The sequence below is a fragment of the Lissotriton vulgaris genome, chromosome 7 (genome assembly GCF_964263255.1).
Source record: "Lissotriton vulgaris chromosome 7, aLisVul1.2, whole genome shotgun sequence".
NCBI lineage: Eukaryota > Metazoa > Chordata > Amphibia > Caudata > Salamandridae > Lissotriton > Lissotriton vulgaris.
In genome coordinates this window covers 1,728,298,902-1,728,315,820 of record NC_141695.1, presented here as the reverse complement: position 1 = coordinate 1,728,315,820, position 16,919 = coordinate 1,728,298,902, and the positions used below count along the sequence as shown (strand labels likewise).

At 44.5% G+C, this 16,919-nt stretch overlaps 1 protein-coding gene across 1 annotated transcript in view; it reads right to left on the bottom strand.

Annotated features, from left to right (window-relative positions):
- The window catches only part of LOC147706470 (solute carrier family 2, facilitated glucose transporter member 3-like), a 146,934-nt gene that overhangs the window by 53,845 nt on the left and 76,170 nt on the right, over positions 1-16,919 (bottom strand). Inside the window, exons 4-5 of the mRNA XM_086929614.1 lie at positions 15,975-16,135; positions 15,620-15,860 (exon numbers count right to left, since the gene is read on the bottom strand). Coding sequence (XP_086785740.1) covers positions 15,620-15,860; positions 15,975-16,135 — 402 coding nt within the window. The remainder of the gene's footprint in view (positions 1-15,619; positions 15,861-15,974; positions 16,136-16,919) is intronic.

The following is a 16,919-nucleotide window of genomic DNA, read 5'->3' as shown; positions in this document are numbered from 1 at the left end:
GTCAAAGCCCCCAGTTCTCCCCAGTTCCACGTCATGCTTAGTTGCACGCGCATTCAGGTCATAGGTTTCTGCTGATCCTGCAACTTTCTCTATGCATCCACCCACATGTGACGTTTCTTGTGACGTTTCTCTGACATGTCCAGTGCACGCCCATGTGTATGCCTTTTTACACGCCTCCTGTTACGCACATGTGTTCTTATCTCTCTCTTTTCACCTGTTACGCCTACTGTATTGGTTTCAATTGTACCATTTTACTATATATAATGTGAAATGCCAATAAAACGTTGATTGTCCCTTCCTGAACCTTAGAGGTGATGGAACATGATATCCAATCCTCAAGGATTTTCCATTAAAGCCCGTATGACTCAGATTCCACGGACTCTGCCTCTCATTTGAATGAGCTGTCTTGTATTGATAATTATATGGAAACATGATACGGTAAAATTAATTTACCACATAATTTGGCGCCCGAACAGGGAACCCCCTTCCCCACTCGCCGGTGAAGTCACGCAGGCTTTGACCCCTTCTACAGCCGGGACGGAAACCGTGCACGTTTGCGGGTTTTCCTGCTATCTTCCCTCGGGCCCACGGGGGAGACGGAGACTGCGGTCCGACGTCCAGACGAGGCGGTGAGGAATGCGGAGGATCCCGACCAGAGCCCTAGTCGAGAGAGCAAGGTCCGAGGTGTCCAGAGGCCCACCTGTTCCGAAGCGCATGCGTGGTAGCGTGATGCGTAGCAGTCAGATGTCGTAGCAGTCCAGTCCAGTCCAGTCCAGTTTCTGAGGCATTCAGTTTCTTGCTTCCCGGTGAGTACCGTTGTTGGGAACGCATCTAGACGGGTTCATTAATTTGTGCCCGGTCAAGACAGGTTTGGGTACACAGACCTGGTCCTGACGTGTTCACTTAGGTGGATACGGTCCGACGTGTCTCTTTATGGGAGCGGTATTGTCTGTACTGTTTTAGCAGTGCATCTAGTTATTCAGTATTATCTCGAGATTTTCAGAATATGTGTTTTCTGTGTACTAGGTAATTCAGTCTGAAATGTTTTAATGTGTCGTGGGGTGAATGATTGTGTACTGTTTATTACTGTGTTTATTGTGTTCACGTTCGAATCACTCCAATCATGCCACTGTTCTCGAAATTACGTCAGATAGGTACTAGGAAAGGGATACTCGAAGAAGCAGTTCCTGTCCCGCCTAGGGACACTCCAGGATATTTTATGTACCACAAGCATGGATTAGATGCCGTGCTGTATTTAGATTTATGGGTGGACTACACCAAGAATCTGGAAGAGAAGTATAGATGGCCTGTCTCAGGGACATGGGATGCTGAATGCATCATGAGAATAGAAGAAGCATTGTGGAAAAAGAAAGCCAGACAATCCCAGAAAGATGCCATAGAATTGTGGCGTAAAGAATCGCATAGAAGGACAGAGAAAGAGTTCAGAAAAGCAGAGAAAAGTAAAGAAGAATCCGAAAAAGCTAGAGAAAAATAGTTACTAGAAGAAGGAGAACAGGTCAGATTAGAACAATTAGACCGTCAAAGAAATGCACTCATTACAGGCATGTATCCAGTTCTTGCCGAGGGCCTGCCCAAGGCGACCCCGGAAGTACCCCGTAACTTGCCACCACCATTGGTTCCGACTAAACTCCGTCACAAACAGACCGCAGCAGATATTTTCCTTTCTTCTTATTTAGATGGCGTAGCTCCAGCATATACTAATGTACCCGTACCACCCGTTAATAATGTACAGCAGCCTGCTCCGTCTGTTCAAGCCACGACCCCTCCACGTCTCCAAGACTCGCTTCCCGCACCTGTTGTCACTTCCCCTACTGCTGTTGCTACTGCTACTGGCCCCCCTACTACTTTTCCCCCTACTATTGGTCCTCTCAATCCTTTTGCGACAGCTGCAACCCAGAGTCCACCCCCGCTACATATGCCTCTTATACCCGCCATGACCTCAACAGCTACAACCCAGTCAGTTCATGCCCTCGCTTCTGCCTCAGGAGGTGCCGTAGGAGGCCACCTCCGCACCCCGCCACAAGTGAAACGAATGACAATCAGAGAATTAGCATTGCAACGTAAACCGAAAGCGGTTGCATACGAAAACCTTAGACAGTATATTACAGATTGTAGATATGATCCAGTACCTGGCAAAGAGGGAGACATGATGTTAGCCTCGTTACGTCTACGACGTGTTACAGATTATTTGATGTTATTACCAGAAATGACAAATCATCTAGACAATATATATCATTTTATTAGAACGGGGGAGAGACCAGAATGTATTCGTGAGGCCATGGCATATCAAAAGACTGAGACACAAGGTTTTATCTTACGATTCTTGATAAATTGTTTGATAAGGGAACGAGACCGGCCAGGTACTGTCAAAGAAGAGATGGATGCACTGATAAAATGGAGTCAGAATATTGCAGATTGAAAACATGATAAACAGAATTGTATAGATGCCATGTCCAGAAAGATCCGTAAAGAAATAGTAACAATGCATGACAGACAGAAGGCTGAAAAGGAAGCCGAGTCAGACAAGAATGAATCCTCAGAGGAGGAAGAAATAGAGAATCCAGTAGAGAATCAAGGTACAATGGCGTACGTAGGTAGAGTGAAGCTCCCTAAACAGTATTCTTTTGACAGACCCATTCGTCTAGAAAACAAGAAACGTTTCCTTTCCCCCATACCAGAGCAATGTTCTCTTGAACATTTATTTCAAGATACTGATAAAATACTGAAAGAAAGAATAGGTTATCATGAACTTAATACCATGCGTGATCAGGAACTAGCACGGTCAGCAGTCCAATGGGCTGGAAATGACAGTATATATAAAGATGATTCAGTAGCGCAAACATTTTTGAGCCTTACTCCAGAAGAACAGCGATTAGCTGGTATATACATGATCCAACATCTCATTACACTATATGAAAATCAGCAATCTGATCCAGGTCCATTGTATAATATATTGCAAGACTTACTCCTGAGAAGATGGAGAGGCCTAGGTACCGACTTAATTAATACCATTCTAGAACAACGTCACAAGTACAGAACTTTCCTGACTCCACATTTTGTTCCTGTTCCACCCCCAGTAAGACAGCCTTATCACCTAGACCGACAGAACCCCTTACGAGAAGTTTATCCCGTCCAGATTCCAGGGGTATGCTTCAACGCGTATTCGTATACACTCCTTTGACCAAAATGGAATTATTGGAAATGAAGAAAATAGTACCTTGTCACGATAAAGATCCTGCAGGGTTCCACCGTGAATTAAAAGACATGTTACTGATGGGAGATTACACGTATTCTGACATTCTTAAAATGTTAAAAGTATTGTTGCCAGCAGGGATTTACGAAAAACTGAAAGAAAAAGAATGGGAGGTGGGAGATAAAAAGATTATCTGGACTGAATTAGAAGACGAGGAAAAGACACGTACCCCAGGTTTAGGTCTTGGGGACAAAACTAAAGCATTACCAGGATTATTAGTACAGGTTTTGCCTAGATTATTGACAGTTAAAAAGGAAGACTGGGATGCAATCTCAGCCTGCAAACAGAAACAAGACGAAGACACTAGTGATTTTTATTCCAGATTCGAGAAATGTTTCATTATTAATAGTGGCCTGAAAACAAGTACCGAATCATATCCACATCTTTTTGTGACCAAATTAGTCGAGAATTCCTTACCCCAGGTTAAAAACAGAGTATTGAAAGTCGAAAGCACATGGCAAGCAAATACGCCTTCCCAAATGTTACAGATGCTACAGTACCACCAGAACAGAATTAGAGAGGAACACGATCATGAACAGAGACGTATGAAAGACACGAAAATGAAAGTACTAGTTGCCCAGTCCGTTCCAGCAGATGGTCAGAAGAGGGGTAACACGCAGAACACACAGACTAGTCATTCTGCAGCTCCTGTTAAAGGGAATTGCAATTATTGCAAACAGCCAGGTCACTTCATAAATGAATGTGCCGTTCTCAGACACAATATTGCTACAGGCAAAACGAAAGAAAGACCACGTCCGCCTAGACCAGAACACGTTCCACAGAATATTCCACAGAATATTCCACAGAATACGCAACATCCACAGAATGCACAGCAACAGACAGTAGCTGTACCCCAACCCCAACCCATTGCCACAACACAACATGTCACACAGCAAATGTACCAGTATGCACGGTCCGATTACCCCGATTATCAGCAGTACACATGAAACAGCCTAGAGAGGGAGGTTGGCTTGCCCCTTATCGAGGTTCCTGTAGATCAAGAAGGTCCCTATGTACATAGTCAGGTATTAGGGAAAGACAGAAAATTTTTGATTGACACAGGGGCGAGCAGAACTACCATTAGTCATGAGGAGGTTCCAGGGGCACCCCTCTCAGGCTCACAGAATGTTTCCCTTGGATTTTCAGGAAAGCCTATTGTTAACGAAGTATCAAAGCCAGTTCCCCTTGCAGTCGGTCCATTGTCCCGTACTACAGACCTGTTACTTACGAAATCATGTCCCGAAAACTTGCTTGGTATCAAAACGTTGAAAGCTCTAGGAGCTGTTATATGTTGTTCTCCGGAAGGAGTGAGATTATTTTTACGTGACTTCAAGGGTCATTATGTGTTGAGAGATTTTGATGCAAGATTGAAAAATGTTCAACAGCATTTATGGGCGCAAGGTCCAACTGATGTAGGTTGTATGCACATTACTCCCTATCGTGTCACACTCAAGCAAGGTGTTGTACTGCCCCGGATCCGACAATACAAATTGCCCCCCGAGGCTGTAGCAGCCTTACTGAAAATTATTGACGAGCTCATTGCCCAAGGAGTAGTTGTAGAAACTGACTCCAATGTATGTAATTCTCCAATCATTCCGATTCTTAAACGAACTGACCCAAATGCACCTCCAGTCTACCGACTGGTGATCGATCTTCGAGAACTCAATAAATGCATAGTACCACAGTACCCAGTGGTCCCAGATATTTCATCACTATTGACTGCCATTGATTCCGAAGCTGCGTTCTTTACTGTAATCGATCTTAAGAACGCCTTCTTTAGCGTCCCCATTTATCCCGAAAGCCAATACCTTTTCGGGTTCTGTTTAAATGGCCGAAGCTTCAAATTTGCACATGCACCTCAAGGGTTCACGGAAAGTCCTAGTATTTACAGCCAAGCACTGAAACGACAACTAGACAGTATTCACATGCCTACTGACACTGCTCTACTGCAATATGTTGATGATCTATTGATCACAGCACGGACCGAACGTGACTGCGAGCGCGCGTCACTGACAGTCTTGTATTTTCTGGCCGAAAAGGGGCATAATGTGTCCCCTTCAAAGCTCCAATTCTGTGCCCAGCAAGTGGTATACCTTGGACACTTGCTGTCCAAGAGGGGTAGACAGTTGACACCAGATCGTATCCAGTTAATTGCACATCTGCCACAACCCAAGACACAAAAGGAAGTACGGGCCTTTATTGGCCTCACTTCGTACTGCAGACAATGGATTCCCCAGTATGCATTTCTAGCCAAGCCACTCATACAGTTGACAACACAGGAGGCAGCGACTTCGACTGTCCTCCCTTGGACTCAGGAACATACGCAAGCTTTTAATGACTTGAAGAAAGCTTTATGTCAAGCACCAGTTTTAGCGACACCATGTTACAGCAAACCTTTTACACTTTTTGTCACAGAACGCGATGGCACAGCATTATCTGTTCTCACACAAGATCAAGCCGGACACCATAAGCCTTGTGCTTATTTTTCTAGTACATTGGATCCAGTAGCCCAGGCTCTGCCTGCGTGCTTGAAATCAGACGCTGCAACATACTCAACCCTGCCACATTGTTACCCTCGAGTACAATTGATCCAGCACCACATGACTGTGTAGAAGTCATTAATACAGTGACAAAGCCCCGACAAGACTTGACAGACATTGCATTGACCGACCCGGACCTGACACTTTACGTGGATGGTTCATGTATGAGAACAAGCACAGGAGAGTTAGTGGCCGCCTATGCAGTGACCACTGAAACTGAAGTCATAGAAACACACCGTATTGACACACTATCTGCTCAAGCTGCAGAGCTTATTGCTCTGACCCAAGCCTGTATACTAGCCAAGAACAAGAAAGTTAACATATACACAGATTCACAGTATGCATTCGGAGTCGTACACGACTTCGGAGTTCTTTGGGAAGAGAGAGGTTTTTTAACTTCTCACGGTACCAAGATCCAGCATGGTCCCCTCATTCAAGCCCTGTTAGAAGCAATACACTTGCCTACAGCCATAGCCATTATGAAGTGCAAAGCACATACTAAAGTCACCGACAATATTTCCCAGGGTAACGACCTGGCAGATCGAACAGCCAAACTTACAGCTCAGACAGACATACCGACTGACATGACAAAGATTGAAGTACCTACACTGACACATTGCCTGACAGTTAAGGATCCCACTCTAGACGTACTCGACATACAGACACATGCAACTCCAGATGAAATTAAGAAATGGACTGAACAAGGAGGGATCCAAACAGATCAGGGATGGATGACAAAGGGAAGAGCCACATGGTTCCTCCCCGACTCTATGGTTCAAATTATCATTAATACAGCACATAGTCCAGCACACTTAGGAGAGAAAGCCATGTTAGACAGTTTACAGAATCTCTGGTTCAACAAACATTTACGAGCAGCAGCAAAACAGAAAGTGTGTACTTGCATGATCTGTTGTCAGTTCAATCCAGGAAAAGGTGTTCCCGTGGAACAAGGTGGATTTCATCCTCCTGACCATCCTTTTGAAGTCCTCCAGATGGATTATATCCAGATGGACAGATGCCGAGGATTCAAGTATGTCCTCGTAGTCGTATGTGCTCTTTCCCGATGGACAGAAGCATATCCAGTCCCCGATTACACTGCTGCAACCACTGCCAAACAGCTGATATGTGAGTTTTTCCCACGATATGGTTTGCCCCGTGTCGTGTATTCTGATAATGGACAGCCATTCTCGTCCGAGCTTATGAAACAGGTATCACTCCTGTTAGGTTACCAGTGGAAGTTCCACTGCGTCCGACATCCTGAAGCCGCAGGTCTCGTAGAGAGACATAATCAGACCCTGAAAACACGCCTATCAAAAATCTGTGCAGAAAAAGGTGTAGATTGGATAGTTGCCCTGCCAGTTGCACTCTTTTACATGCGAATGGTAGCCCATTCTAGAACAGGATTGTCTCCGTACGAAGTTATTTTTGGTTGTCCCCAGAACATGTGGGGTACGCCTATGCCCAGACGCATAACTGATGTTGATAGTACTATGCTGACAGATTACTTGGCTTCCTTGATGTCTGCACTACAATCTTGTCGTTCACAGGTCGCGGCTGCCTTTCCGGACAGCACCCAAGTAAAACCGCATGAAGTCATCCCTGGCGATTATGTCTTCGTGAGGAACTTTGATAGGTAAAGTCCGCTGGAACCCAGATGGAAGCAGCCAAAATTGGTGTTGATGTCAACGAGAACTGCAGTCAAGCTGGAAGGACGCAAGGGGTGGCTGCACTCAAGCCACGTTAAGAAATCTCACGGACTGTGTCCAGAAATCCCGATTAAGGACTGCCCACTTTCAGAGACTGACTCTAAACTCCCCCTGCTAGAGAAAACTCCCCAAGAGGAGTATCGTTCCAAGTTGAGGTCTAGTAAGTCAGACAGCGTTTAATTGTTTAAGTCCCCCTCGGGTGAAGCGGTTAGACAGGTTTCTGACATGAATAAGATAGACCCAAGTAGTCAGAGAGATAGGCGTAGCGAAAAGAGAAAACAGTACTGTAAAGTTTTGCACAGCAGATGCATTATCGCATTAATTTCTATGTTTCTTCTGAGTCTTACGATTATATGCATAAGTTTATTGTTACATGTTTTCTTTCCTCTTGATTCACATGTACATGCTTCCTCTAATGACACTGTAGAGCATACTTTTAGTGACCTGCCCCCTCATGAATTGTCTTATCGTTTAGCCATGCGCAACAATACATTCATCCGTATGTTACACCATTCTCACCAGACCAGCAATGCCACCAATTGCTGGGTATGTAGCCGACTCCCTCCCTATCAGAGATACAAGGGAGCTCTGCCCCTCTTTCCTTATCCGTTCACACATAATGGTTCGTGTGGTGCATGGTTTACTTTAATGTCCTCCCTAGATAGTAAGTCCAAGGTTTCCCAAGGCAATTGGATATGGGGGAACCTGAATACAGTCATGAATAAAATATGTTTCCCAGACAAAGAAGGTCTTCCCCAAAGGACAGGGACCGATCTAGAAAATGAAGTGTATGGATTAGGTAATTTTACACTTAACCTCATGATCCTGAATGGGCAGTCTGAGACTAATTCGGACTTACCGTTTATTACAGTTTTGCTAGTGAAAGGTGAATAATGCGTCAGAAAGAATGGTTCAGTTCATCTAGGACACAGTGATTGTAATACTGTTGTCGAATTCAGTGATAAAGGAAAGTCTACTTTCAAAGCTTCCCGCCATTCTTATTTTATATGTGGTCAGACAGCCTATGTACGTCTGCCATAGGATTGGGATGGGACGTGTTATATTGCGTTCCTATTGCCACCTGTTTTCCTAGCCCCGCCTGATTATCATAGAAATCCACATCTTGTACATGTAAGACATAGAAGGGAGATCAAGACCCCGATTGTCGACCAGACTGAAACAACATGGGAGCAATATACAGATTTCAATAAAGGATTCTTTTTCTTTGTAGGTCCTGTCCAGAATAGTAAATTGATACGCAAATTAACTAGAACTCTAGAAGCAGTAGTGAACGAGACTACTTCTGCCTTAGGTAACCTGACCGAGGAACAGTCCGCTATGAGACTTGTTGTTCTTCAAAAACGCCTTGTCCTTGACGTCATCCTGGCAGATAGGGGCGGGGCTTGTAGAGTCATCGGATCCAGTTGTTGCGTGTTTATTCCTAATAACGCGCCATCCGTGTATAAGGCCATAACTCGGCTTCATGAAATAGCTCACCTGATACACCAGAACCCAGGCTCCTGGACTTGGTCCGGTTGGCTCTGGAGTGTGATATCCGCCTGGGGATGGAAATTGTTATCATTCCTAGGAATAATATTGGTCATAGTATTCAGTTGTTGTCTCTGTCTGCAATGTGGGCCAGCGATTTGCGGCTTGTGCGCCACAGCTTGTATTCCCCGTCCAAGTACACGTTCCCGTTCCCGAATAAAGAAAGAAGAACAAATGATGCTTTACGAACAGATAGATGGTCTCATGAATATAGATGTATCCTAAAGGGTGTAGTAGGGTCCAAGGAGGGAATGAGGTAATAGAAATTTTCAGGTAGCTAATGTGTCCCCCACTCGCACCCTATCCATGCACCCATATTCCTTGTATGTCGTGTAACTTCTGTTCTGTACATGCTAGAAAGACGCAAATACATTTGCGTCCATCCTTAACATGTTAGCTATCCAGTCATGCAAAGAAATCCCGTTAATTAGGCTTCTAGGCATATGGTGCCAATGTCTTTACATGGTACACTTTTGAATCTCGCACACGTTTTCTCCATGTTTCCTGGCCCAGTCGAGCTAGGCCCTTAAACGAGGCCCCGAGCCTCATCTCTCCTGTCTCCGAAAGCCGTATGCATCCCTGACCCCTGCCTTACTTCCTGCCGGCGAAGCGGTGCCCGGCTCGGCCTGGACTGCCTGCCAAAAGCGTATTTTGCCTACAGCTATCTGCTCAGCCTCCTCGAAAACACATTCCAGTCTAGTGAAATAGGTAAACATCTTCCCGGCTGCAGAGCAAAGGGCCCGGCCTTCCTGTCCTCCTTGCAAGTGATTTACTGAACCTGTTACCATGGTAGGCCCATGGCTCCGCACGTTGCACCAAGACACGTATGCACGCACTAGCATTCAGTATTGAACGGCCTCTGCCCGAGAGACCTTTTACTTCAGACACTACATCTTCCAAACATGAGATACCAGATATGCTATAGGTACAGGTTGCCCTGACATCCCAGACACCAGTCTCCTCCACTAGTGCTAAAGTCAAAGCCCCCAGTTCTCCCCAGTTCCACGTCATGCTTAGTTGCGCGCGCATTCAGGTCATAGGTTTCTGCTGATCCTGCAACTTTCTCTATGCATCCACCCACATGTGACGTTTCTTGTGACGTTTCTCTGACATGTCCAGTGCACGCCCATGTGTACGCCTTTTTACACGCCTCCTGTTACGCACATGTGTTCTTATCTCTCTCTTTTCACCTGTTACGCCTACTGTATTGGTTTCAATTGTACCATTTTACTATATGTAATGTGAAATGCCAATAAAACGTTGAATGTCCCTTCCTGAACCTTAGAGGTGATGGAACATGATATCCAATCCTCGAGGATTTTCCATTAAAGCCCGTATGACTCAGATTCCACGTACTCTGCCTCTCATTTGAATGAGCTGTCTTGTATTGATAATTATATGGAAAAATGATACGGTAAAATTATTTTACCACAGTGAGACAGAGGATTATTATTTGTGGTGGATGGCGGTCCACCACAAGCAATGTCCCTATTCTTGTTAGGTTGGGTAAAGGTTTCCTTAGTTTAAACCTGAGCTCAACCCCTTGTAGCTATGGCACAGAGCAGACAGGCTTAACTTAAGAAAATGTGCAAAGCATGTAGAAGTATCAAAACACTTAAAAAGTCAAAAACACAGTGCAATAAAAATCCCACTATCATTTACAAAAATAGAGAGTAATTGAATGAACAAATTGACACTAAAACTACAAAAATGCAATAAAGGGGAACAGAGCTAAGAATTAAATTTTTTAATTAAAAATAGCACCAAAAAGTGTGAAGCTCCAACCATGGTCATCTGATTTTTCTTGACCAGTACTTAGGCTTGATTTAAGGCAGACCGCAAAGGAGCATGTCAGATAGAGAAACAAGGTTTGAACCAGTCCGAAGCTTTACCTTAGGACTTAGGAGGTCATTACGATGGCGGGCAGACTTGAGTCTGCCCGCCATTGAGGTGGTAATTGGGACCGCCCGCCTGTATGGGGCGGTCCCGCACGTGCAATTACGATGCAAACGCCACCGTGGCTGTCGCATCTTGCATGTTTATTATTGCGGCGGGTGCTGATGGTTGCAGCCCCCTCTGCAATAGCAAAAATGCATATAGTGCCTTTCCTTGTATTACGTGACAGGCACCTTGTGGTGCCTCACACTAAGTGCAGGGAAATGCAGGGGGTACCATGGGTATCCCCGCAGTGCCCCACTGGCCCCCCCAACACAAGGGGGGCCCGGAACAGGCCCCTGAATCCATTTCCGCCTGACATTTTATGGAGGTGACCGCCTCAAAATGACTGGCGGAAAGGGATATCGTAACCCCTACAGCAGTGGCTGCAAGGCACCGCCCCAAGGATTTCCTATGTTTTGGTTCTGCAAGGCGGGCGGAAAAGGACCGCCTTGAGGAACAGTGGCGGGTGGTCTTTGCGACTGCCACGCTGCACTGAGGATTACCCCGCCACCCTAATTTGGTGGGCCGGTAATCCACGTACGATGGTGGAGGGCCCGCCATCACACGGCTGGCGGTGGCGTGCCTTCCACCATCGTAATCACCCAATAGTCTCTGAACTGGAAGTCAACAATCCTCAGCCGGAAAAAACAGGAGGCTGTGGTCGAATAAAGGATGCACGAGGCCGGATTGCAGTTGGATGAAGCCCCGGTGAAGCTTTTGACTTTTGGTGGGAAAGCTCCAATCAGGAATAATTAAAAATACACATCCAAGGAAGGTCCCTTATCAGTCAGATATTTTTGGCTTCATGGCTCAGCCTAGATTTCTGCGTTCGAACATAGTCACTTTTTTGGAGTTTGAATTTTCCAGCACAGCAAGGCTGCCGGAGGTAACCAAACAGGGCTCTACGAGGCCAGATATCTTCTCTGTGATGTCTCGCTGAAATTGATTTGATGCTGCAGAAAAGCTCTGAGTGGGAGCAACCTGAATCTTTGGGCCAGAGGCAACGCACTGTCGAATAGAGTTGGCACATTTGTCGCAGTCCTCCAGATGTCTTAGGAACCAAAAGGTTTCTAAGTCCTGGGCTTTTTAAGATGGTTTAAAAGAGGTGGGTGACCCAATATACCCTTGCGGGCTCGGGCAAATAATGTGAAGTAAAAAAGTACCAGCAAGGGAATTTGTTTCAAACAAATCGATAATTTACAGAAGTCAGACTGTATCATGTACACATAAATTTATCTGACCAAACCACATTGGGATCTGTGCATGATTTGTCTCAAATTAACTTATTTGTGAGAAATGTAATAGACAATCAAATAAAACAATAGTAACACGGGAAATCTTTATAAAAAAAGATTATTTTATACATGTAAATATTTAGAAGTTCAAAGGGTACAAATCATATCACAGATTTAATCAAACATTCCAAATTCCTAAAGGAATAAATTAATTGACCTCTCAAACATTTGAATAAAAGTCCAATCAAGATGAATTAATAACAAATGACTCCTATTGTTCTAATAGTGAATATCAAATGCGTGATTAGTAGCCAACGTAGAGATGAACTTTAGCAGTCGACGTTTCGGTCTTATGTTGTTAAATCGCAAGACCTTCTTCAGGACAACATATATTTGTAACGGTGACCCCTTGCACAGGAAAAATAACTGTTGTAATTGAAATACCACAAGCCTTAGTCAAGAAAAATATGGGACCGTCGGAGTTATATTTTGTACTTTGGTCTCAACTCATCAGATCTAAGGGTTTTACAATGCAGCTTCTATTGATTTCGCAGCATTGGTTGTTCTCAGTGTTTGAATCTCAAAAGAGTGCTCATACATGGACGAGAGTCCAATCACGCCTAACCGATAAACGGTTAGGCATGATTGGACTCTCTGGTCCATCTCTTTTGCTCACTGTGCTGTACAGACATGGATCATTCATATGTGAATCAGTCTTGGAATCCACCCTAAAGCGACAGACCTGCACCCACTGCATGACCATATCCCCCCTGATGGGGACAATTCTAACCCCAGACACATTTCAGATTTCTTGGGCCTTGAGGATAAGGTGCAGCAAGCCTCTTGCAGCTCACTATGGGGAATATGGAGCAGCTTTTAAAATGGCACCTAGATATACTCATTCCACTTGGGACAGGTCAAAGGAGAAAGCAAAAGGGTGTGCTGTGGGTGGGCTCTTGTCCTGGAAAAGGCAGGGAGTCTTCTATTGACCTGTGCATATATGTTACAAATATATGTTGTCCTGAAGAAGGTCCTACGATTTAACAACATAAGACCGAAATGTCCACTGCTAAAGTCCATCTCTACATTGGCTACTAATCACGCATTTGATATTCACTATTAGAACAATAGGAGTCATTTGTTATTAATTCATCTTAATTGGCCTTTTACTCAAATGTTTGAGAGGTCAATTCATTTATTCCTTTAGGCATTTGAAATGTTTGATTAAATCTGTGATATGATTTGTACCCTTTGAACTTCTAAATATTTACATATATAAAAGAATCTTTTTTTTATAAAGATTTCCCGTGTCGCTATTGTTTTATTTGATTGTCTATTACATTTCTCACAAATAAGGTAATTTGAGACAAATCATGCACAGATCCCAATGTGGTTTGGTCAGATACATTTATGTGTACATGATACAGTCTGACTTCTGTAAATTATCTATTTGTTTGAAACAAATTCCCTTTCTGGTACTTTTTCAGGATGGTGGCAAACTCTGACACAGCCAAGGGTCCCAGGACCTCAGGAATATCACTTAGGTGTCAAAGCAGCAGATACCACTAGCAGGGACCAGGGCAGGTCTTGGTAGAACTTGTCAGCTGCCGACCCCAGAGGTGTGGCCAGGGGAATGATCAACCCTGCCACTGTGGTCACTTCAAACCAATTTTGAGGCATCTCCTCCCACTGAGATTGGTGCCTACCTGACTGGGTAGAGAAAGGAGTGCCTTGCCCAGGTGTCAGCGTACATTTGCCTTTTACAAGTAAGGCTTATTTGAAGTTAAAGACATTCCTGAGCACAGCCCAACTGGTCATCCTGCCAGAGGGGCAGAATTACAGAACACCTCCCCATATCCAAAGGCTTTGTCTTAGCTGTGGGAACAAGTTCATACCTCATCAAGAGGGCAATTCAGCTCATGGGTGACCTTTAAAGCTGATGTAAATGGGCTTTCAGGGGCTTTCGGAAAGGGAAAGGTAGCTTTCTAAAAGGGGCTTTTCATATTTGTCTTCCAAATCTGACGTTATCAGTGGATTTGGCTTGTAGTAAAGAATGTAAGCACCCCAATAATTCATTTTATAGCTGCTACCTAGCTGGTGATAACATTATTAAATGCATTCTGATGCTTTACTATGGAACACCCAGCTGTACTAAAAACAGCTTTTTGGCTATTTTCCTTGGAAGAACATGTTTAAAATTGAACTTTTACATGTCCTACTTTTAAATATCATACTCTCTCCCTTACTTCCCATAAGGTCTGAGTAGGGGTGACATATAAATATTTAAAAGGAGGGTTGCAGCATGTCAAAAAGGGGTTATTTTGGAAGTGAGAATTTTCTGGTTTAAAACTGCACAGTCAGGCTACAGTGGCAGACCCTCAGTCTTGTTTGCACTGTCACTGTAACGGGTTGGACAATGGGTGCTGCAGTCCATTTGTGATATTTAACTGACATGCCCTGGGTGCACTTTCCCCCATATACTAGGGATTTATAGGTAAGTTACATTGGCCAATAAGGAGTATAGCCAATTTCAACATATTTAGGGGCAGAGCATATCCACTGGGTCTTGGTTAGCAGAGTCCCATTGTACACAGTAAAAAAGCAGCAGCATCAGTCCGAAAATGGGGGTAATTATGCAAAAAGAGGATTTTCCTACACGTTTGCTCCACTTCAGAGAACACAACAGCATAGATTGTCCCTTAGGAACTTGAAATGTCTGGGTGGTCTGGGTCCCCTTTTCCTGCAACTTAGGCCAAGGACCTTCAAGCACTATCTTTTCCCAAGAGGAATGTCGCCTGATACATAGTTAGATGAATAAAGATAGACTGAAGAAGAACAGCATTCAGGGTGTACCCCAGAATTACCTTTGTTTGCAGCCAATGTGGCGGTGGACAAATGCCCAACTGGACCTGGTTGTATCGATAAATGTGTATGGGGAGGGCATAAAGGAGATACCGACTCTTTCTAGAGTCTGAGTAAGCTCTATTTCAATTAAGGTACCCGGGTCATAGAATTATCAAAGGAATATTGATATGAAGCACTGCCATACTGTAAATATGCGTTGATAACACGTATGTTGAGGGCTTTTTAGGATCCTGCGTCAACTCCAATGAAGGCATGTTGCTCACAGATCCAGATGGGCTTGTGGGAGTCAAAGGTATCACTAATTTTGCCCAAGTCCCGGATGTACTGTCTACTTGCATTCAGTAAACCACTCCAAATACATCACACACTGCCCTACCAACCATTGTCAAAGCATATCCTCCCATCCAGGGCCTCAGTATTCACCTAATTCAAATTCTTAGACTTCCATTTATCTCTCCTGTCTTGCTATAAAAAACCTTCCCTATTTCATAAACACCAAGCCTGCTTTCTCACCTGTGCGATCAGGAAGCCAATCACGATGGCCAGCTGGTGGATAGTCCCAAAGGCACCACGAAGGCTGGTGGGTGAAATCTCCCCAACGTACATGGGTACAAAGCCTGTGCTGAGTCCGCTGTAAACACCAATGATGAAGCGCCCAACGATGAACATTTCATACGTGCGGGCCAGTTTGGAGAAGCCCATCAGTGCCCCGCCAACAATGGGCAAGATGTTGGCCAACAACATCGAGTTCCTTCTGCAAAGGCAAGAGTAAAGAGATGAGTGAACACAGGACAACTATGGGTCCCCCAGGGTGGGATAGAATTTGAAGAATACATACGTCAGCACAACACAGCCATCGGTCACTCACCTGCCAAGGCGGTTGGCAAACAGTCCCACGGAGAGGGCTCCGACCATGCCACCAACAGGAAAGATAGAAACGGAGGCAGACCAGAGAGAGGTCAGGAAGTTGTGGTCTATCCATTTGTGGTACCGGGCCATGTACGTCTCATTGTAAAATTTCTCAATGATCTGAAGAGAATGAAGAATGCACAAGATTTAGGAGCTCCATGTCCCAGAGACATAGGGCATGTGGAGAATTAGACCAGTAGTGTGTTTGGGTCTTACTACTGAAATAACAGGAGAGTCACAACTGTAATGCATGAAGTGGACTGAAAGAGGATTCAAGCACTAGGAAAAGAGAGAGTCATACCGTAGGACAGGGTTAGAGAATATGTGCTTAATTTGTGCCGGTGCTTCCTGGAGCTTGGCACTGGCACTTATCACCAGCCCATTTTTATGACATTCCACCACATGGTGGTGGTGTTTGTGTAATGTCATACAAAGCACACCCGCTGCATGCTTAACAATTCAAAATACATTAAAAATAGTATTACCAGTGCATGCGGCTATTGTTACAGCTTTGGGTGATGTGGAATAGATCAAATTGTTACTTTTGTAGGAATTTGAGGGTTTGCAGGTAGTGTAAGTAGGGGTATTTAGCAGCACTGGCAGGGACAGTGTCCGGTGGAAGCTGTAGTGGGCTTCTTAGAAATATCCTGGGCCCTGCACTGAATAGAGTGCTTAATGTACAGACATGTAAAGATCCTAGTCCTGGATCAGTGGGAGAGGGTGCAGAACAAGAAGAAAGAAAACATGTAGCAAAGCAAAACACCTGGAAAGCACCAGGTTTACTAGGTTTCATCAGGGGGGTGCAATTTAAGACCCTCTGGGTTGGCAAGCATGGGACCCATCCTTTTGGCGATACCAATGTAAGTCCCTAAGAAAAACACAACGTTTTGGTTTGAATTAACCT